The 21,926-nt window shown below is 45.6% G+C and overlaps 1 protein-coding gene across 1 annotated transcript in view; it reads left to right on the top strand.

Annotated features, from left to right (window-relative positions):
• ABCA12 (ATP binding cassette subfamily A member 12) overlaps positions 1–21,926 on the top strand; it is a 79,694-nt gene that overhangs the window by 40,295 nt on the left and 17,473 nt on the right. The window contains exons 22-40 of the mRNA XM_048309252.1: positions 1,120–1,299; positions 2,205–2,511; positions 4,521–4,635; positions 5,955–6,284; positions 7,162–7,231; positions 7,332–7,466; positions 8,147–8,302; positions 9,040–9,217; positions 10,731–10,949; positions 11,593–11,789; positions 12,406–12,566; positions 13,337–13,561; positions 14,349–14,487; positions 15,797–16,049; positions 17,174–17,260; positions 18,067–18,160; positions 19,669–19,796; positions 20,672–20,759; positions 21,217–21,322. Coding sequence (XP_048165209.1) covers positions 1,120–1,299; positions 2,205–2,511; positions 4,521–4,635; positions 5,955–6,284; positions 7,162–7,231; positions 7,332–7,466; positions 8,147–8,302; positions 9,040–9,217; positions 10,731–10,949; positions 11,593–11,789; positions 12,406–12,566; positions 13,337–13,561; positions 14,349–14,487; positions 15,797–16,049; positions 17,174–17,260; positions 18,067–18,160; positions 19,669–19,796; positions 20,672–20,759; positions 21,217–21,322 — 3,168 coding nt within the window. The remainder of the gene's footprint in view (positions 1–1,119; positions 1,300–2,204; positions 2,512–4,520; positions 4,636–5,954; positions 6,285–7,161; positions 7,232–7,331; positions 7,467–8,146; positions 8,303–9,039; positions 9,218–10,730; positions 10,950–11,592; positions 11,790–12,405; positions 12,567–13,336; positions 13,562–14,348; positions 14,488–15,796; positions 16,050–17,173; positions 17,261–18,066; positions 18,161–19,668; positions 19,797–20,671; positions 20,760–21,216; positions 21,323–21,926) is intronic.

Below are 21,926 nucleotides of genomic sequence, written 5' to 3' on the forward strand. Positions count from 1 at the left end.
GGGATGGGAGGCTCTGCCGCGGTCTGTGGCCACTGGAGGACACTGTTTAGCCGTAATTACGACTTCAGATGAGCTACCTGGGATTCTGCTGGGAAATGTGGAGAGCCCCCTTGCATCACAGCAAGGTTCAGATGAAAAGTTCTCCAGAGCAGAAAAGCCAGGGATCAGATAAAGATACCCAGGCTGATGGAGCCAGAGGCATCAATGCAGGAGATGCTCTGCTGCAGTTCTCTGTTCTCTGGTTGGCTTGCAAGGCCCTTCAAGGTGACATTTGCTGCTGTGCACTGTGAGAATCAGCAACTAACAGTGGTGGTGGGTACATCCCTGTGAGTGCACAGCGTGGGGATCACAGTCCCTTCCTGCCTGGCCTTGCTGTCCTTACCTGCTTTTGCCATGAGTGGCCAGGCATGTCACCATAAATCTGGACTGTGCCAGCGAAGCCCAGCAGCAGCCAAGAGCGATTATGGTCTGTTGCAGTCATTTACATCCAGTTGGTGATGACCCCTGTGTTATTCATGAGCAGCAGCTCCTGCCTTAACTCCCCATAAAGCCACGGTGCCTGCAGCAGCTGTTCCATATTAGTTACCTTGCATTATGCAGCCACCTTTGAAAGCTGCCAGCAAACAGCAGCATCTTTATTAACTGCAGTATCAGGTTCAGTCCACACATCAGCACAGCACACACAGCTCCACCTTGATGTGCGTGGATAAAGCACGTCCTCCCCTGAGACACGGCAGCTCAGCAGGCGCGTTGATTACATCCTAAACCAGAGGGTGTGGAAGGAATGGTGAGCACTGTGTGTGAGCCTAAAACCTCAGCAGGTGAGTGGGGACTTCTGATTTGGGACGGCTGTCACATCCCATTGCTGGCATCCTCCCAAAGGCAAACTCACGAGCATATTACAGGTGATTAACATAAAAACTGGGTCAACACCATGCCTTCATTGCACTGCTGAGTGCAGAAATGTATTTCACACTTCATGTTTAGTATGATGGCTTTTGGTTTGTTTTCTTTCCTCCTTTGCGGTGCCATCGTTAGTGTAAAGGAGTGGAAGGTTGGGGTGGATTTTTTGCTGGGTGTAGTGATGCTGGTGGGTCTGTTTGTGGGGTTTTGCCCTAGATGATATCCGGCTGGAGTTGCAGAACAATGCCGACGTTGTCGATCAGCTGAGCACTTTGGCCGCCCTGGCTGTGAATGTCTCCTCCTGCGTCTCCTTTAACCGCATTCAGGCAGTGCAGGACTTGGACGAAATGGAAGCGGTGGCTAAGGAGCTCTTCCTGAAGAACGAGCTGTTTGCAAGTATGTGAGAGTCTCAAATCCCCCTGTCAATTAAATTTAGCCTGATAGGGTGTGGGAATGCAGCAGAAAATATTTGGCTTTTCACCAGTGAGTGTTGTGGTCACAGCATCCACCACACAGCAGTTGATTTGGAGCCAGGGTGTGTGGGACCTGCACACTGAGATCTCCTTTTTATAACTCCTCTTCCCTTACACCTCCACTGTCTGTGGTCAGCTGGTGATTTCTCTTGCTTAAGTCTCAGTTTGAATAAAATCCCACTGCCCCAAGGTGATCTTTGTGCAGCCACTTTCTTTAAGGCTCCCACGGGAAAAGGTGCTTTAATCAAGAAAGGTATCACAGAATCATTCAGGTTGGAAAAGACCTTTAAGATCCTCAAGTCCAAATATGAGACAATTCAATTTATTAGAAGGTCATAAAGCACTTGAGATATTTCAGCCAAGCACTGTAATGTTACACTGGGTCTTCTCAGTCACACTTTTCACATTTGTGGGATTGGATTGTGGGATCAGACTGCAGAGAGGGTTGGAGGGAGCAGGGAATAGGAACCTACATTTGTATCATTAATATATCTTAATATTTAAAGAAGGACCTCAATTAGGATTTACTCACAAGTCCTGTGACCTGTTTGGTTTTATACTTCATCATTGAAGGGTCAATAGAAACTTCTGCTTCTCTTGGAGCTTCAAACCCTGGTGATATTTGTCCTTTCCCATAGAGACAGTTTCCTTCCCTGTTTGTCCTCCATTCTATCATGTCTTTTATATATAGAATAATCAGGAAAAATGTTCTGGATAGAAAAATGTCTGTGAAGAAGCCTTGTAAAAATGAGGAGTTCCCACGTATCTGTGTGTGCTGCTCCCACGCTGTTGACTCCAAAGGAAAGCCTTTTACCTTTCTTTTCCCAGGTATCATTTTCAAGCTGCCTTCAAGCCCTGGACACTCAGTTCATGGGGGCCTGTCCCTCCCTCCTGTGCTCAACTACACCATCCGAATGAGCAGCAGGATAACCCAAACCACCAACAGGATCCGGGAGCGCATCTGGACCGTGGGCCCGCACAATTCCACCTCCCAGAGCCAGATCTACAGCCGGGCCTTTATTTACATCCAGGACAGCATTGAGAGGGCCATTATTGAACTGCAGACTGGCAAGAAACCAGAGGAAATAGCTGTTCAGGTCCAGGCCATGCCTTACCCCTGCTACAACAAGGATATGTAAGTTTGGGTGGCTTTTGTCTTCGTGCTTTGTGTCAGCTCATCTTGTCTGACTGGTGGAGTTCACCAGCTGTGCTGGTTTCCTTAATACCATGCTCACACAGCATAAAAATAATTTAATTCTGTTTGATCAGAGTTTTTTCCCAAGGGAAAAGAGGGAATTTTTTACTCTAAGATGGCCTGTTTAGTTTGCCTGATCTTTTGTTTTCGGTGCTCTGTTGATACCTGGATTGTGGTGGTAACTGTAGGTTTTATAGCAGGTAGAACTCCCTGTCCCTGTTTTACTACACATGGAGGGATTGAGGGTTGGCAGGACTTGGGTTAAGTACGAGTCCTGGCTTGTTCTGCAGGTGTTCACATGCAGACAGTGCAGCAGAACTTAGAAAATGGATTTATTGGGGAAAAAAAGGGTCCCTAGGTTTATGAGCTTTATGGTGGCCAAACTGAGTGGAAAACACACAGGAAGGGATTTCAGTGTCCATCAGGGAGCACTGGAGGATGTTCTGCAAGAAGTATTGGTAGGTGTGGGGGTCACTCTGCCCTGACTGAGGGTCTCCGTTGGAGCAAAAGGACAGGCTGGACCTAGGAGCTTTTTCTACCCAAAAACCTCCATGCCAACTGCATGAGCCAAAAGATTATTTGAGAGCTATAAGATATCAACTTAGGAGCCATAGTGGACCTGTTAATCTCCTGTGTCAGCTGTCATTTAAGAGAGCTGGGGACCTATAACCTCTCCTCGGAGCAGCAGCATGTGAGGTGCCTGCCAGGACACAGGCAGGAAGCATCCAAACCCAGTTCTGCAGCAAATTCCTGGATTATTGCTGAGAGAGAGTTTTGTACAGTGATTAACTGGCTGCTGGAGGCACTTACTCCAGTGCTGTCTGCTCTTTTTTGTTCTTGGGCTGCTGGGAAAACCACTTGCTTTTGGGTTTCCCTCCCCACCCTGGGTTCAGAGGGACACGTTTGCTCAATTATTAAAATACCTCAAGGCTTTGGATTTGTATCCAGCAGAAGTCATCACAAAATGCCTGCTTATTGGTTGTTATTGCACAGTTATCACCCTGTAGAGAAAAAAAGGGAATATATATATATATATATATATACACCCACGCCAGCGCACAAAAAGTGTTGGGATATGCTGAATTTTTAGGAGCCTGAAAGACCTTTTCCTGATTCTTTAAAAATAAGGCTTCATTTGCATGGAAGCATTTCCAGAAGCACTGGTTTATAGGAAGTTTTCAGCTTTACAGGTGAAAAAAAAATTAAAAACAAATACAATGTTAATTTCTCACTGTTACTGTTAAATATTACTGTTACATTAAAGATTTTGCAGGAATAACACTGATTATGGGTTTTAAGCCAGGCTTAGAAATTAAGAAGGAAAGCACAAGCCCTGCAGATGCAATGAAGGGAATCTCCTGCTATAAAAACTTGTTTTCCATGGCAAAAGGAGAAATTTATTGTTGGCCATTGTTATTTTTTTTTTTTCTTCACACATTTGGCACTGGAAGAAGGTTTTAATTAAAGTGAGGAGCCAAGAAATGTGACCTGGATGTGCAGTACCTGTCCTGTGGGATGGTAGGACAGACAATCCGTAGGAAAGCGCCCATATCCAGACTCCAACACCAGGAATTATGGCCTGACAACGAAATTGGGCCATTCTATCTGTGAACAGAACTGGGAATTATGGCTGGTTGCTGTGATGTTTCCAAATGGAATGCAGCCCATCACAGAGCCAGGAGATGCCACTGCCAGTGGTGCTGCTGAGCAAGGAAATCCCTCTGCAACTTGAAAAAAGATTCTGAGCAGTCAGGAGTTTGATGAGTAGAAAATCCAACGCAATGGCAAAGGAGCCTTTTTTTTGTAATTATTAATTTTACTCCACATTTTGAAATATAAGCATGTCTTTTCTTGTGCCAGAGTATTGTTCTGAAAAATATATTCTTGTATAAAGCCTTAATCCCCAGAACATTTTGTATTCAGCTAAAGCCTGCTTTTGCCTTTTACAGGTTCTTAACCAGCGTGACATACTCTCTTCCATTTGCTCTGATGGCTGCCTGGGTGCTGTTTATAGCTGATTTTGTTAAAACACTTGTTCAGGAGAAAGATCTGAGGCTTTATGAGGTATGGGGAAACTTCCTGGGGCGTGCAGAATTATAAACAGATTTTCCTTATTAGTGGCTAGTGTGTCTGATGTTCAATATTAAATGGAGCAAAACAAGCATTAAGGAAAATATTCCAGATACCTTTTGTTTGACCTGCAGTGTGTGAATTCTGACATTGTAGCCAAGCTCAAAGCCATGGAAATGCAGGGTGTTTGCCCTTCAAGTGGAGGGAATATTGCTTTGCAGTGCTGAACACAGGAAACATGGGCACCTCACAAAATTACAGGGTTTCTGAAGATTTAAAGCTCTCTAAAAATTGACTTTGAGTCATACCTACTGGGGACAAAGACATGAAAAGTGACTTATTTCCTATCCTTGAAGTTATTATACTTAATATTTCAGAAGGTGCTACATATTACATCAGCTCCTCTGAAATGAAGTTCTTCATTCAGGTTGCCTGTTGGAAAAGAAATGACATTGAGACATTGGGAATTTATTAAATTAACTCAGGTTTTCAGTGTGATCACTGTCAACAGAGATGAACAGCAAAGAACTTTTGTCAAACTAAGCTTCAGCAAGCAACAAGAGCTTTGAGCAGATTTGTTTTTTATCCAACACCATGGAAACAAATACTGATTCATCAGAAATGTTTCCAAGAAAGGACAGTCTGATCTGTGATGAGGTGGAAAATGAGTGAACCCCAGTGAGTGTTCACTGGCAGCCCCTTACTCTAATTTAGGCAACCATTTTCACTGTCTCCAAGGACCAGAGCATCAGTAATCTTTTTAGCTGTGTAATAATCCACAAGAAGACACCAGCACCTGTAATTTTTCTGGGTTTACCAATACAAATTTACAGTTTTATGCATGTATGGGGAATTAATCATCAGCTAATATAAATTAATATTTCTTCCTTGTAAGCACAGTAATTTAGCTATTATTTGTTATCTTGGGCTTGTGTGAGAAAGGTCTGGTTTCAAAGAAATTTGAGAGCTTTTGAGCTTAAGCCACTGGATCAATTATCATTATTTAAAGAAATAAGCAAAATGCTTTAGAAAAGTTACCAATTTAAGGCCAGAAGCTGCTTTGCAGCTTGTGGGCTGTGACACTTGATCCTTGCAGGTCCTGTCTGTGCTGTTCTTTTCCAACAGACTGCTTTGCAAACCTTGGGCATTCCTGAAATGGGAGTGTGTGGTTTGTCCTTGGATAGAATGAGCATGGTCTGGTTGCAGGCCCTGTCCAGAAGCTGGAAAAAGAAATCATTCAATAGCAGCAGAAAGATCTCTTCATTTCTCTCAAATGCCACCTGTGATTGTTTTCCTCCCCTTCCTCTCTGCAGTACATGAAGATGATGGGTGTCAACGCCAGCAGCCATTTCATCGCCTGGTTCATCGAGTGTGCCATCTTCCTGCTGATTACTGTCACCTTCCTCATTGTTGTTCTAAAAGTGGGGGAGATCCTTCCCAAAACAGACACAGCGCTCCTGTTCCTGTACCTGATGGACTACAGCCTGTCCATCATAGCCATGAGCTACTTCATCAGCGTTTTCTTCAACAACACCAACATTGCGGCCTTGGTGGGCAGCCTCGTGTACATCCTCACCTTCTTCCCCTTCATCGTGCTGCTCGTCATCGAGAACCACTTGAGCTTCTCTGTCAAGAGCCTCCTGGTGAGTTCTGTTTCTCCATATTTTCAGGCATTGTGTGGAGGCAGGGACTTCAGTACACTCCAGCTCTTACTGCATCTCCTGTCCTAAATATACGGGAATTTGGCACCTTTCTGAATTCCATCAGTGGATGTTGACAGGCATGGCGGGAGAGTTGGCCAGGGCCTGTTTGAGGGACACCTGGAATTAGCTGTGTCCTGTGACTGAAGGCACTACTTGTGGAATTTTAGTGAGTTCCCACCTGCCAGCTGAATCACAGTAGTTCGAGCTATGTACTTTCCCATTTGGAATTGCAAAGGAAAATGGGAAAATTCACCCACTGTGAAAAAACAGCCTGTCTCAGTAAGGGTTTTGGTAGCAGGGCTGGGTCTGCTTATTGCTGCCTCAGATCATCCTTTGGCTTCCTGCATCTCAAATTCCTACATATGGGAATAGATGTAAAGCCTTGTTTCTTACCAAGGGGCAGAGTAGGTAGGTGTTAGGTTCCAGAAGCCAGACTTGTTTTCTTTGAGTCACCAAATTCAGGAAATGACATCTATGAATGCAAATGCTAAAATTATTAACCACATGGCTCCATGAGGTAATTCTCAAGCACTGTTGTATTTCAAAAGCCTGAAATAAAGCCCTGTATGAGGGAGGAAGATGCGTCCTGGGTGTGGAAGCAAAAGAAAGTCAAGCTCTAAGGAGACATTTCAGCCTCTCACCAGGTAGCATTTCCCATCACAGGCCTGGTCCAGTGCTCCTTGACTGCTGGGAAAAAAACCAAACCAGACACTTATTTTTCTGGCTATTGGAATAAGCCAGTGATTGGTTGACTGACCCGACTTCTCTTTGAGACTAATTCATATGTTCCTTGTTTTCAATTTTGTTTATTCCCCAGAGTCTGTTGTCTCCAACTGCCTTCAGTTATGCAAGTCAGTACATTGCTCGCTACGAGGCACAGGGCATAGGTGAGTTTATTGCAGACAAAGCCAGGCTTTGAGCTCTCCTGGGGTGACATTTCACTGGCTGAGATGGATTCTGATTGTATTTCTCAATTCCTCTCTTCAGGTCTGCAGTGGGACAACATGTACAAGTCCCCAATGATTGGAGACAACACTTCCTTTGGCTGGATGTGCTGGCTCATTCTGATAGACTCCTTCATTTACTTCATCCTGGGGTGGTACATAAGGAATGTTTTCCCAGGTAAGGATGCAAAGCATTGAGGGTGGTGTTGTAGCATCTTTTTTGGAGAACAATGAACACAGAGCTGGCTGATTCAGTGGCTCAGGCAGTGAGGCAGTGCACACACTCTGTCCCAGACCAAAGGGAGCATGACTTTGTGGGTGTCTGAGCCTATTGATGGCACTGAGAGAGAGCAGTGCAAGGGAGAATTAGGGTTCCTCAGCCTATCACAAGGGTAGGTAGATCTCCTGAAGAAGCTGAAGCCAAGGACACAGGAGGGTGTGATTGCAGTCTGGTGGGCGAATGAGAGCGGAGCATGTTAGCCTGCATTTGTCAGCTGAGTGATTTCGAGCTGTGTTACTTACATCATTTGGTTTCAAAAAGTAATTCCTGCCTTGGGCAAGAGCCAGTACATTTGTCTTTTGCTTTTCTTCCCCACCTAATGAAGCAGTCCACGGGCATACAGAAATCTACCCAGTGGAAAATGTAAAGTTCTTCTGCCCTCCAGCTATGGAGTTACTCGGAATAACAAACTAGTGAGTGCTTCCTATTGTGCCAATCAGAAAACTCCCTACCAAGTCCTGGTAGTACATAAGCATATCAAGAGATCTCTGCAAAGTTAATTTTTGCTATTCTGAGTGCACCCCAGCAGTGACACTTCCTGAGGAACAGATACCTGAACGAGACTCCTGTTCCTGCAGGTAGATACGGCATGGCTGCTCCCTGGTACTTCCCACTGCTTCCATCTTACTGGATCGAATACAACAGCTACCTGCCCTTCTGGGATGAGAAACAGAGAGGCCTGCTCTTCTCCAAGCTGATGTTAAGGAAAGAAGTCACCCTCCCCAATAAGATATGTATGTGGATACTAGATGGGGTAGCAATAATAACTTATATTTTGGGTAAACAAAGCCAAATTTGTAAAGGGGCACCATACACAGAAAACACCATTGATCCTTACTTTGAAGCACAGGAAAAATGGAAAACTGGTATTCACATGAATGGAGATTTGGCTCTTTAAATTATATTTATTCTTCCTATTTGTTGTGGAGAGTCAGTACTGATTTTCACATGCATATTCGTGTGTGTTGTAGTTGGGCAGCTACCTTCCATGCCTGTCTCTCTGTGTAGAAATACTTTTGTTTGGGCAAGCAGATACAGGTTTCCACTTGGCAAAGGGCACGTGTGCTTCTTTGCTTATCTCTTTAAATGTCTAGCCAGTAAAATATTGAGATCACACACAAAAGCTTGCTGGTTCCACCTAACTGAAAAGAACTCAGTAGTTTTGCTGCACGTCTTCTAATTTTCTGTGCTTGTTTAGTATAAATAAAGGTAGGTGCTCTGAAACACCTAAATATGAGACCTTTTCAGAAGTGATTGATGCCTGTTGTCAGGAGTTATTAGAAGCTGCAGAAGTAAAAAGGAGAAATCCCAGAGAGCTCAAAATGATACAGATCCGGTGACATGTTCTCAACATTCCTAGCTGAAAGGCACCTGCCTTTGCTGCATTTTGGTTTTCTCTGGGATGAGAAAAGTAGCACAACACCTGCTGCACTGCAGGAACTGTCCCTGACCCTTCTCTTTGGTGTCAAAGGTGCCCCCCACCCTCACGTGGAACCGGAGCCTACTGACCTCACCTTGGGAGTCTCCCTCCACGGCATAACAAAGGTTTATGGATCCAAAGCTGCAGTGGACAACCTCAGCCTCAACTTTTATGAAGGGAATATCACTTCCCTGCTGGGACACAATGGAGCTGGGAAAACTACAACCATGTGTGTATCCTTTAAAGCAGCTCTTTTTTATTGTGTGGGGTGTGATTGGGTGAGCAAGAGGGCAAGTGGGGCTGTGCAGCAGTGGGAGACTGAGGAAGGTGCTTCACTAGGCCAAATCCCTCATGTAAGTTTCATCTTGTTCAGGGGTGACTTCGGGAATTCTTTCATCTGTTAGAATTCTTTAGGCTCTAGAAAGTCCTTTTCTCCTTAGGAACATGCTTTTTAATCTGGTGAGATACCTGGGATACACAGCACAGCAACTGTTCAGGTGTTTTGTTCCATGGCCTGGGGTTAGGATGTTCTGGAAGCTGTGGGGAGCTCGTGCACACACCAAAGCTGAAGTGATACTCGCAAGAAAACTTAATAAAGATAGACTTCAGCTGTACAGACTCATGTGTTGGCTGGGCTGGAGTGGCAGGGGATTAATGCATTGGCCTTTCAGCCTTGCTGTTTATAAATTATTATTTGACTTGTTAGATAACAGCACTAACACAGACCTGTAGAACTTGATTTCTCCACTGATATATATGTGCATATCTCTGAGAGCAACATTAAGCTGATAAATAGAAGCCTCAGAAGAGCCAAAACCAGTAAGACAGATGTGTGCTTCACCTCAGCTTATTATCAATTCACCTCATATTCTGTTTGCAAAGTGTAGCAAAGGTGATATGCAGAAAAGTGTAAAACCTTCTTGAAACTTAACACAGGCTTCAAATCCTGAGTAAGGTCACAAGTTACTGCTTTTTAATGATGGTTAAAAGTCCCAGGAGAGAGAAAAACTCGGTGAAGGTGGAGGGCGGTCTGAGATGCATCTTTTCCCTTGAGTCCCTGCAGAACAGCACCAAAAATGAGCTGTAATGTGCAAGTCATTATTCTGAGCAGAGGGACTTTGACTCAGCTCTTGCTTGGTGGGTGATTATTTCCTTGAACTAGATGAAAGTGCTGCCCACTGTGAGGTGTCTCATCCAGAAGTCCTCTCCCATTTCTCATGAATAATGGCAGTGAAACCAGGTTTCCATGCTCTGCTGTGGTTAGTCAGATGAAGAGGTGGTTTTCAGTCTCAGCTGTGGTTACAATATGAGGCTGTCTGGGTGCTGCAGGCAAACCTCAAAGAATAAAGAGTAACTGCAGTATACGAATTCCCAGTAATTAAGCTGGAAGTCAAGGGCATTCCTGAGTATTGACGTGTGGGATATGCAGTGGTCTGACCTAGGGAGAGGGAGGCTGAAGAAGATAAAAGTACAGGTGAGGAGTAGCCAGGGTGAGCTTGGAGCTTGCTCTTGCAATCCCACAGAGGGGTACAAGGATGTCCATGGATGTTAAATGGCCTCTGCTCTGCCAGAGCACGGCTGGGCAGCAGGACACACAGTGGCCAGTGGTGTCTGGCTGGAAGGAGTGGGAGGGTGACACAAGGAAACCTTGGAAGTGGTGACAGCTACAGGGCCACATGAAAAAAACTACCCATGGCTTTCTCCTTTTTCTAACTTCCCCTTTGTGTTTATTTTTCCTTCAGATCCATTTTGACTGGGTTGTTCCCTACATCGTCAGGCACGATCTTTGTGTATGGCAAAGACATCAGGACTGACCAGGAGGTGATCAGGAAGAACATGGGGGTGTGCATGCAGCACAACGTGCTCTTCAACTACCTCACCACCAAGGAGCACCTGCTGCTCTATGGCTACATCAAAGTCCCTCACTGCAGCAAACACGAGCTCTACGAAGAAGTGAAGAGGTATAAAAACAGCAGCGTGGGAGAAGGGAGAGAGGGCTGTCAAAATTGTTGTCTGGTGGTGCCAGTGCCCCTGCAAAGCTCAAAATCATGGATTGGAGGACTAATTGCAGCTCCAGCTTAGGGTTCAAATGGTGCCTTGCTCTGACTAGAGGAATATATTGATACCTATGGCTGTAAGAAAACAATATCTCTTCTCCAGGGGGTTTACAAGCTGCTGTGGCAATTATTTGGAGATGAATTTATAGGCCTAAGGGTCTACTCCTTGCTGCTTTACAGTTTTCCCCGGAAAGAGATTTAATCAACCAGTCAGAAAGATGATGTTGGCTTTATTGGTTTTGCAGAAAAATGAAGCAGCCAGAACATCCCAGGGAGTTTGGATCTTGGTGTCTCAGTTGATGGGGTTGAGCCTTTAACCTTGACTTGTCAGATGAAAGCTTTGGAAACATCCTCAAAAATGTTTTAAATTAAAATCCCGATGACTGAGCTGCAGGGTGACTCTACAGTGTGACCACTCAGCAGAGCAGTCCATACTTGAGCAGTTTTTCATTTGCAGTTACAGTTTTTCTGGGTATTTTCAGATTCCCTGCTTGGAAAAGATGCCTGAAGGACAACTTTTGGGAGTTGTTTTCCCTCTGTTTTCCAGGACTTTGAAGGAGACTGGGCTGTACAGCCATCGTCACAAGCTGGCTGGCACCCTCTCCGGAGGGATGAAGAGGAAGTTGTCCATAGCTATTGCTCTCCTGGGGGGATCCAGGGTGGTGATTCTGGATGAACCAACCACGGGGGTGGATCCGTGCTCCCGGAGGAGTATTTGGGAAATTATCTCCAAGAATAAGAAAGGTACTGTGATGAGAGGAGATGTTGCCCAGAGGCAAAGGTGATTCGTGTTACTTTTGCAAAGATGGTACCAGTGGCTTTGAACTGTGGGTTTCGGAGGCCACAGAGAAAAAATTGTGGGAGCCTGGGATTTTGCAGGTCCAGAGGGTGCATCCTGGTTGGTTCCTGTAAATTCACAGTGCCATTTGAAAAATAACTTTACCATAGTACACAGCTGTTTACAATATTGTAAAATTCATCTCTCTTGTTGCCTTTCATCCAATTTCACTAATAATTACCAAAAAATGCAGTCGATTTTCACCTGATACTCTGTGTCCTCTCATTCAGCAAGGCTTTCACCTGTCTCACTGTTGAGATAAGGACAGATCTGACCAGAATGTGATAAAGAAAATTGTCATAAACATTCATTGTGTTGGTTTAACGATGTGGACTTACTTGCCATGGACTGACCCAGAACAAGGGGAAGCTCTGGAACCCCTGCAATTGTATTGATGATATCATTGTGTGGGGAAATAGAGGAAGAAGTTTTTGAGAAAGGAAAGAAAAGAACCCAAATCCTTCTAAAATCCAGTTTTGCCATAAAACCACGTGTTCATTCTGTGGTGACTGTGTTTTCCAGGCAGAACCATCATTCTCTCCACACATCACCTGGACGAAGCAGAAGTTCTGAGCGACCGGATCGCCTTCCTAGAGCATGGAGGGCTCAAGTGTTGTGGCTCACCCTTCTACCTCAAGGAAACCTTTGGGGATGGCTACCACCTGACACTCACAAAAAAGAAGGTTTGTGTCTGAGCTGGTCCTAGAGCTCCTGGCAGCTCTGTCTCCGAGTGAGTCATCAAGGCTGGTTGAGGGATGTATTGGCCGGAGCTGAGTGACCTCCATGGCCTTCTGAAAACAGGAATGTCAGTGCTCTGCTTTGTGGAAAAAGAACAGGGTTTCCTTGAAGGGTTAAGGCAAGGCTGGATGCAGAGTGTGAACTCTGGAGTTCAGAGGAATAAAGCAGATGGAAGGAGCTCATCCATGGTGTCTGGCCTGAGGCAAAGTGTTCTGCTTGCAAGGAGTGGGGAACTCTGCCCTTGATAGCATTTATTGCAGTGCTGTTGGTAGTCCCAGCACACAGATCCCATGAGAGATCAGCCTCTCTTCCAGAGTGCTGGCACTGGAGACAGAGAAAATGAAAAAAGACCCATGAGCAAGCCCCATTTTTATGGGGAAAAGAGTGAGTTTGTGCTGGCAGCCAAGTTCATCTCTCTGGTGGACAGGCTTTTTCTCTGTTGTACTACAAACTTCAAGCTAGGACAAAGTGATTGATTCAGCCCAACCTGGTGAGGTTTTGGATGGACCAAGACGGGACAGTGTCACATGTCCCTTTTTCAAGGGCCAGAAACACAGTTTCACCTGCTTTTGATGTCTACACTGACATGTTGGATAGCTGGACTGAGATCACTTACCATTTATACTCTGGGACAGGATTTGGGCTACGTCCTGCAGAAGGAAGGTTGACCTCACAACCTTTTCAGTGACCACAGAGCATTTTGTTCCTTTTTCAGAACATGATAGAGGAATGTGACACCACAGCAGTGACTTCCTTGATCCAGTCCTATCTCCCAGAGGCTTATCTCAAGGAGGATATTGGTGGAGAGCTCGTGTATGTCCTTCCCCCCTTCAAGTCGACAGTGTCTGGGGCCTACCAGGCCCTTCTCAGAGCCCTGGACACCAGCTTGAATGATCTCCACCTGGGTTGCTACGGGATTTCCAACACAACTGTGGAAGAGGTATGAGCTGCTGGATTTACTGAAATACCACAGAGATTATTTTCACAGCACTGTGTGGCTCTGCTCTCTGGGTATGTTAGGAATTACGTGAGGGTTTCAGGCAGGGAAGAAGGGCTTGCAGTTAGGTACACACAAATGTGTAGATGTATCCAGAAATCTGTACATATACTAATGCACAGTCTCACCTTGCTGACAGCCTTTTGATGTTTTACCCAGAAAATGAGGCACTGGAGACAGACTAAGGAGAGAATAACACAGGCACCTTTCTGCCCAAGGGAAATCTCTGGTCAAATAAACACATTTAATTGCATCAGAAGTAAAAAGTAAATGATGAGCAGTGATGACGCTTGTCTTGCAGAAAGGAGGGAGGGAGATTGTTACCTTCCTGCTCAGAATTTCTTGCTTTCTTTTAAGGTGCTTTCCTAAGGCAGCAAGAATAAGTTGTACATTGTGTCCCACGTGCAGCTTGGGTGCCATGGCTGCACACTCCCAGCAATGGAGGCAGTGGGATTGTCAGGAGCTAGAGGGTGAATATCCCAAGGAAACAGGTTTGAGTTTCCACTGCTGCAGCAGAACAGAGACAGGAGGTGACAGGGAGCTGGGCAACAATTTTATACTGAAAAAAAAGTGAATTTCTCTCACGGAGCACAAAGGGAATAGAAAAAGGATTATAGTGCATAAGTGCTGCACCAACTACAGCTACAAAGCAGGAGAGTGGATTCTGGTAATTGTTTTGGTAAATGGAGTCATTTGGACAAATTTTCCCCCATATTTTCTTGCTCCATAGGTGTTCCTCAATCTGACAAAAGAGCTAGTGAAGGACCAGCAAGAAGATGCTGCACTGCCCCATCAGCTGCCTGGAGTCAGTGGTCACACTGGTGGTGACGAAATGTCTCTGAGCACAGACACCTTCACAGAAAGAGACGGTACTCAATCACCTACAGGGTTTATTCCAGATTTACTGCAGATGCAAATGCTGACAGATGGACTGATTTGAGTTCCCCGTCTTCTTTCTTTGTTGAAAACCACATTTCACCCAGCCAGGAATCACAAACCCTATAAATCACTGGAAATCATCGGTCCTTTAGAGCCCCTGGTTTGGAATAGTCTGAATCACAGGATAAATTGCTAAAGGGGTTTTGTTTGCATCTGCCTTCCTTTAAATTGATCCAGGTTTTAATCTAATCAAATACAGCGTGTGGGTGAAAGAGTAAATGTGTACTCTGAAAGTAATTGCTGTAATAGATGCAGAGGATTATTTCTCCATAACTACTAGAATTGGAAAGAAACTTTCCAATCCCTTAGTGTGTTGGAAAAGCAGCACAGCTCTGAGCTGGGTCCTCCTTGCTGCTTTTTGCTGTGCCCCAGACATTGCAGTTTGGCAAAGGAGCCCAAGCAACCAGATGGTGGGGTAAATTCTCATTCAGAAGAGAACCAAGCTACACCACTATCCCTGAGGGTCAGAGACCTGCCAAAGGTGGCCCAACCCAGAAATGAGAAGTGCCTGGCTGCAATGCTTTCTTGGGTTAGAAACATTGCTTTGTACTTGCAAACATACTGTTTATAGTTAGGGAGGCATCCCAGGGACAACAGAGAGGTATTTTTGTACTTCTCAAAGCTGACCTGAACTGTAAATGTTACTGTAAACAGTCACTCATGTAGAGAAGTGTTTTATTTCATCCTTAAAAAAAGGCTGAAAAGGATTTGCTTCATGGTGTATTATATGGGTTAATATTTCATAAGGAAGAATAGGTGGCACAGGATTTGGCTCTGCTTTTAGTATACCACAAAACCTGTCCATGCAAGAGGTCCAGTGGCTTCTGCTTGTTTCCTTATTTTTTTATTTATTTGTCTGAGGACCTGCTTTTTAAATTATGAAAGATTTCAGCTTGCAAATCTAAAAGAAAAATATGTTTCCTCTGTAGGCTGCAGCTGGGTAGGTAGGATGTAGATAACTTACTTCATCTGGAAGCCTGTGTTCCTCTTGCAAGGTCTCACACTGAAAGTCCCTACACATACACATTTGAAATTCAACAGAAGAAACTGGTGTTACATGAGCTGATGGCTGGAGTCCTGTCCCACGCCTCATCCTGTGTTTGTTCCACCTTAGTAGTCTTGATTTGCCATCTATAAAGGTGTGCAGGAAGTGAAATAACCTCCCAGAGTGCTCTAACCATGGCTTGCCTTCATGGCACAAATGCTGAGCCATGACCAAATGCCATCCTTTGTGCCCAGACCAGCTCCTGATCAGGTCCAAGAGCCTGCGGGGTTTGCCGCTGCTGCTGAAGAAAACCTCAGCCCTGTTCATCAAGAGGTCCCACCACACCCGCCGGGACGTCCGCGGTTTCATTGCCCAGGTCATCCTCCCTGTGCTCTTCGTGATGGCTGCCATGGGCCTAGGGACACTGAGGACCAAGGAGACCGAGTACCCCGAGCTGCTGCTGTCCCCCTCGCTGTACGGCACAGCCGACCAGGCAGACTTCTTTGGGTGAGAGCTGCTCCTTGGGACCCTGACTCCCCTTGGTACAGAACGAGCCCATTCAGGATCATTTCTGAGCACAGCCGGTGTCCTACACATAGGACACGTAGTTATGTTGTGCAGACAACACAGAGAAACCCTGTTCCTAAGGGATCTCTGAGGAGATGGCTTGGCTCAGACCACAAAGCCTCAGAAAAACAACGTCTCAGTTAGATTTAACTATGAAGTGTGTGAGGAATACTCTTGGTGTTTCCCATTGGAGCCCTCCAGCCCTGTAACAGCCATAGGGATTTTCTTAATGTATACATATATACTCCTCCCCCAGTGTGAAATGAGGTAGCCACGTGTGTTACCTCCAACATTACAACTCTGAGATCAAATTCTGTCCATCTTGTGAGCATTGCCCAGCTCTCTGTCAGTGCAGGATGTGCTTTCCTGGCCAGACCCTGCTGGTCCAAGGCACACAGGCAATTGGGGCTTTTCCAGTGTGATTAGGGTGTCTGAATTATTTCATTCTCCTTAAAAATCCTGTTACCAAAAGGATTATGATTTGTATCACTCGGTTTTCATGTTGTGAACCTCTTTCTTTCTCCAGTGATTCTCAGCTCTAAAGCCATCTGCTCTAGGTGTTCTTCCCAGGATTCCTGATGCCTTTCCGTTTCAGTCCTGCTAGATGAGGGAATGAGCCAGAGCTGCATGTCCAAGTCCTCTGTTCCTAATGTTCCCTGCTTCTCCTGGTAGATCGTTGCTGGAGAGCTGGGGGCAGAACCAAGGACAATCTTTCTGAATGGTCAAGACCAAGTGGATGTCACAGATGAGAGAGTTGATTGAGACAGGGCTGCAAGCAGTGCCTGAAAATCGCAGTAGATTTGTTTTCCTCAGAAAGAGAATCTTGACTGTCCAAAAGTATCTAAAGGCAGCAAATCCCTGGAGTAGCTGAGGTTATGAGGACTCCTTTTAAACCTGTGGGACTGTCCTCATGTACTGCGTGTCCTTCGGTGCTGCTTCCACAAATACTCAATTATTTAACATCTTAAATCCTGTTTGATTCAAACACAGTTTTCCTCCTCACAGTGGTAGTGGAAGTTCTTTGAACCGTTTCCTGTTTTCTGTTTTTCTTTGTTCATTCTTAGGAATTTTAATGAAAGCACAGCTGCTTTAGTTGCTTCAATGCTGGCTTTCCCTGGGACGGATAACACGTGCATGAACGAAAGCAATTCGTAAGTAGTTCTTGGGGTTTTTTCCACTTAAGCTCCAAACCTGCAGGAGAACTGGCATGACGCTATTAGCCATTAGACCTTAATAACCATCTTTGATCATCTGCAGAATTCTCATGCATTGGACTCCTGCATTATTAGCAGTGATAAGGAAGCAGCTTTGGTGGTGGCAGGATGCCAGGATGAAAACAAGCAATTCTCCTCTCTGGGAAGTGGTCCTTGCCACCCCAATAATTCCAATTATAACGTGAGCCCTCACAGCAAGTTCTCAGCACAGCCTTTATTAGCTCTATCTAAAAGCTGTGCCATGAGGGCTGGTTTGTTTTGGGCTTTGCAGATAAATTCTCAGGGAATTGGTGGTAAAATCCTGGGCAGACTTGAATGCTCGTGCAGGCAAATATTTACCCTGAGTGTTTGCAGTGACTGCCCAGGCAATACAGCCCATCACAGGAGTGCCCAGGGATTGCCACAACAATAGCCCTTATTTCTGGGCTGGTTTCAGATGCTTTTGGCCTATGAGTGCCAATTCCTCGCACTGTCTACTGGAGGAATGAAGTGGTGCCTGGATTCCATCTGATCAGCTGAGTGAATCCAGGCACAGGGAGCAGCAGGGAGGGCTCTGTGCCAGAGGGCATGGGAGGCAGTAGGAGGCTGGGGATTCCCTGAAGCACCCAGAGCTGACAAGAAGGTCTGATTTCCTGCTGAAGCTGCTCAACTGCCAGCCTTGCTGTCATTAAACATGACAGCAATTAGCTTCGCTTGCACACCTGAGCACAGAGAGCCTCAGAGGAAAATGTGTTCCTTTTCAGGCAGTGTTTAACAGAGGACATGCTTGGCCAGTGGATTACCAGTGGAAACCAGAGAACCAAGTATTCTGCCTGCAACTGCACAGATGGCATCCAGGTAACTTGGATAAACCCAAAAGTGAGCAGGCTTGGGGGATAACTGAGGGCCTTGTTTGTTGGGAGTGGTTTTATGGGCTGGCATGATGCTAACTCAGTGTTCCAAGTCCTCCTATCTCTTTTTGGCCTTGTTGAATTTGTACACTGGATAACCACTCTCTGCACCAGTTTGGGGATACGAAAGGAAACAGCATCCTCAGAAGATTCACACTCTAATATCCCTGCCTTGCTCCCCATGGTAGGAATAGGTTTAATGGTGGTTTTGAGGGTTGTATGATTGTCCCTTTTGACAGAGGTGAGCATGTGTTCAAGAGGAAGATTTCATTTTATACAAGCACTGTCACTATATAAAAGCACAGCTATTTTTGCTGCTTGCACTTCAGAATTTGACTTTATGCAAAGTCTAGAACTGCTCCTTGTTCTAAATATTAATGATTAACAATATTAATTATTTGCATTACAGTGGTACCTACAGACCCAGATGTGGGCACTGCCTAGTGTCTTTGCATGCACACAGGGAAAAGGCAGATTCTGCCCCAAGGGTGTTAGAGTTTTACTGTTCCGTTTGGGGTTGAGCTCTCCTCCCTCCAGTGCTGTTCACCTGTCCTCCGCTTTTTTCCATAGCAAATAAACTCATGGCACAATGTGATGCCATTTTAACATAACAGATGTACTTAGTTGAATGTTTCTAGTCATTCTTTAACATGCAGCTATTTTGTGCAGTTTTCTGGACATACACTTAATTTCACATCATTGAAAGCATTGGCATAATTTCTCTAGTAAGTTGGGATAATGTTCAAAGCTGATTCTCACCTCTAGCAGGCACAGGCAGGTGTTCCTCAGCATGGAAGAAGCTATTTTGTGTATTCAGATGAACAGATCCACAGTGGGGGAGTCCAGGGCTTTTGTTATGGATGAGCTGAAGGAAGCAGCCAACATGCTGTCTGGGAGGACACTTCAACCTCATGGAACAGTGATGTGACTTTGGCCCTCAGCATGTTAAATTACATATTCAGGACTGATTCAAAGTTTCTCTGAAGCCCAGGAAAACATTTCCAGTGACTGACAGTAAAGCAGAAATGTAAGAGTGTAGCTGCTGTGAAATGGAAGATGAGAGTTTGAGGCCACCACAGAGTTTTCTGCTCTGTGAGTTGTTTTGCCCTCTGCAGTTGTCAGTGCAGTCACTCTGCTAAGTAGGATCAGCCTTAATTCAGCCAAAATCTTCCTCTGTAGCATGAAGCACGTTTCAAGGTCCCACTGATGCCAGTAGAGCCGAAGGGTGGGTTTAAGCAGAGGTTGTTTTTAAGCACCTCCCAGGATTTGTTGGGGACAGTGTGCAGGGACGTGTGCTGTGGTGTCCCTGCACCCTGGCTTGGGAAGGAGCAGCCTCTGCAGGAATGAAGCTCAGGACCAGAATGCTGTCATTGCCTGCTCTCAATCTTGTCCTGATGTGGTAGTTTCTAGTTAAAACACAAACACTAAAGTTTTTCTTCGTTTGTCTCCCCTCAGACATGTCCACAGACAAACTATACACCCCCTCACAGAATGACCTTCTCCACAAGGACACTTTACAACCTGACAGGGCACAATGTGGAGACCTACATCCTGGCAACCACCAAAGACTTCCTGCAGAAACGGTACGGCACAAACTCGCCTCCCTCTCCTCTGAATGGCACTGGGAGCAGGACATCCTACACCTGTCACATCCCCTCTGCCTGAAGAGGTGGCAGTGCCATAGGGGTTTAGGACCTGGTGAAAGGAGCTGAAGTGTCCTGCAATCATGGATAAAAGATAAAGGCTCGTGCAAGTGCTCTGCTTGATCATAGCAGAGATAGCCTGGGGATAATGTGTCAATCATCTGGCATGTTGGGGCTGGATCTGTAGACAAGCCTTTGTCTGACTCAGAAGTCTTGAAAAAGAGGAAAATCTGACACAGCCTGTCATGAAGTAAACCCTGGGGAGAGATTTTCCTCCAGGTTTGATTCTCTGAAGAGTCTCAGCGTGTGCTTCACTTGAAGGAGCGCATCCATTCCAGTGAGAGCAGAGTCAGAGCATTTTCTTGTGCCACGGGGCTCTCAGAGCTGTTGGTGGGTCTGGGCTCTGCCAGGCAGCTGCACAGCAAGGCTTGGGGCAGAGGTAGCCTGCCCCTAAGGCTGGCAGGAAATGTGTTCATCTGCCACTGATGAACTGAACTGCTCATCTCCTGGGTCAGAAGCAGCATCTCACCCCTGAGTGGCAGGCACACAGCTCAGGAGTCCACACGGCTCCAGGATCTTGCTCAAAAGGAGGTTTTCAGCACAGTTTTGTGACAGTGTTGTCAAGCTTCTGTTTCTCTTTTTTCCCCCCAAACAGCCACCTGCAGCAGTGGTGGCTTGGCCCCACACTGGGATAAGCTCTCTGAAGTCAGGCTGGAATTGCCTGGTGTGGCAGTGGCACATTGACGTGGCCCATCCAAGGGAATCAGAGCTTTGGGATGAGGGTAGCAATGCATTTCCCTCTGGTTTTCACTCAGGTATGGTGGCTGGAGCTTCGGGCTGCCTTTGACAGCAGATCTGCAGTTTGACATCAGGCCAGTGCCCCCCAACAGAACACTGACTAAGGTAACCAACCTCCACCTGCTCATCCTGGCATGGGAAGTGTGGGACTCGGGAGAAGCCATGTTGAGTTCATGGATATTCCAGAAAAGAAAGCAAAACCCTCTGAAATCTGCAGCTTGGCATGACAGAGATGGCTTGCAGTTCATTTCCATTTCTCTCTCCATTCTTTTTTATTGGTCTCACTTCTCTTGCTAGCAGGAGGCAATTTTTCTGCTGTCATAATTTTATTATACAGAGGTGAAAAGATCAATTAGTAGCACCTTTATCTCATGAGGGAATGTATGTACCATAATGAGGGCTGGCTGGTGCATTCTGATATGCCCGTTTCTCTGGTTCTGCTCTGTGAAAATGTTGTAAAGCACCAGAGCTGAAATCTGAGGTAGTTTGCACAAGTGAAGCAGGACAAACCAACACGTCAGTAACAACTCCCAAATTGTTTCAATTTCTCAATTGTGTGCAGGTGTGGTACAATCCTGAGGGTTATCACAGCCTCCCAGCCTATCTCAACAGCTTGAACAACTTCATTCTTCGAGCCAACTTGCCAAAAAATGAGACTTCCAGATATGGTAAGTGTCCCTTTACATAAGCAGATAACTTCTCCCCTTTGGAGGGATATCCTGGTTCTGCTGAAATCAATGACAACACTTATCTTGACTTCAATGAGGCCATTTCTTTATTCACTGTTCTGCAATTCCTTTCAAAACAGAATTGAAAAGCACGAATAAATCACCAAGTTCATTAGTCTTAGTCAGAGGCTCAGGGGAGCTGGACAGAGAGGACCCCAGCTCCTACATAAAACGCTTCATCCAGGAAATGCCAGCAGTTGGTGTTTGATTTATTGCCTCTCATGTGGCACAGGAAGAGCTGTCTCTTGATAGGTGCCCATTAGTTATGCAGGGAAGAGCTCCTCTAGGTCATCTCCGGGAGTGGGTTAGATTAGGAAATTTTAATGTCACCCTTCTGCTGAGAGCAGCCCGGGGTGTGTGGGCATAAGTGTGTCTGGGTTTGAGTGAGAGTGGGGAGAGCGAGATTAATAAGAAACACAATTTTCAGCTGTATTTTCCCTCTGACACATGACACACACAGATCCAAGGAGTGCTGATGGCCCATTTGGGGTCCTCATAGCTTCTCCTTGATAACGCAGTGACCCAAATTCCTGCTGGTAAACCA

Source organism: Corvus hawaiiensis, chromosome 7, assembly GCF_020740725.1.
Source record: "Corvus hawaiiensis isolate bCorHaw1 chromosome 7, bCorHaw1.pri.cur, whole genome shotgun sequence".
Taxonomy (NCBI): domain Eukaryota; kingdom Metazoa; phylum Chordata; class Aves; order Passeriformes; family Corvidae; genus Corvus; species Corvus hawaiiensis.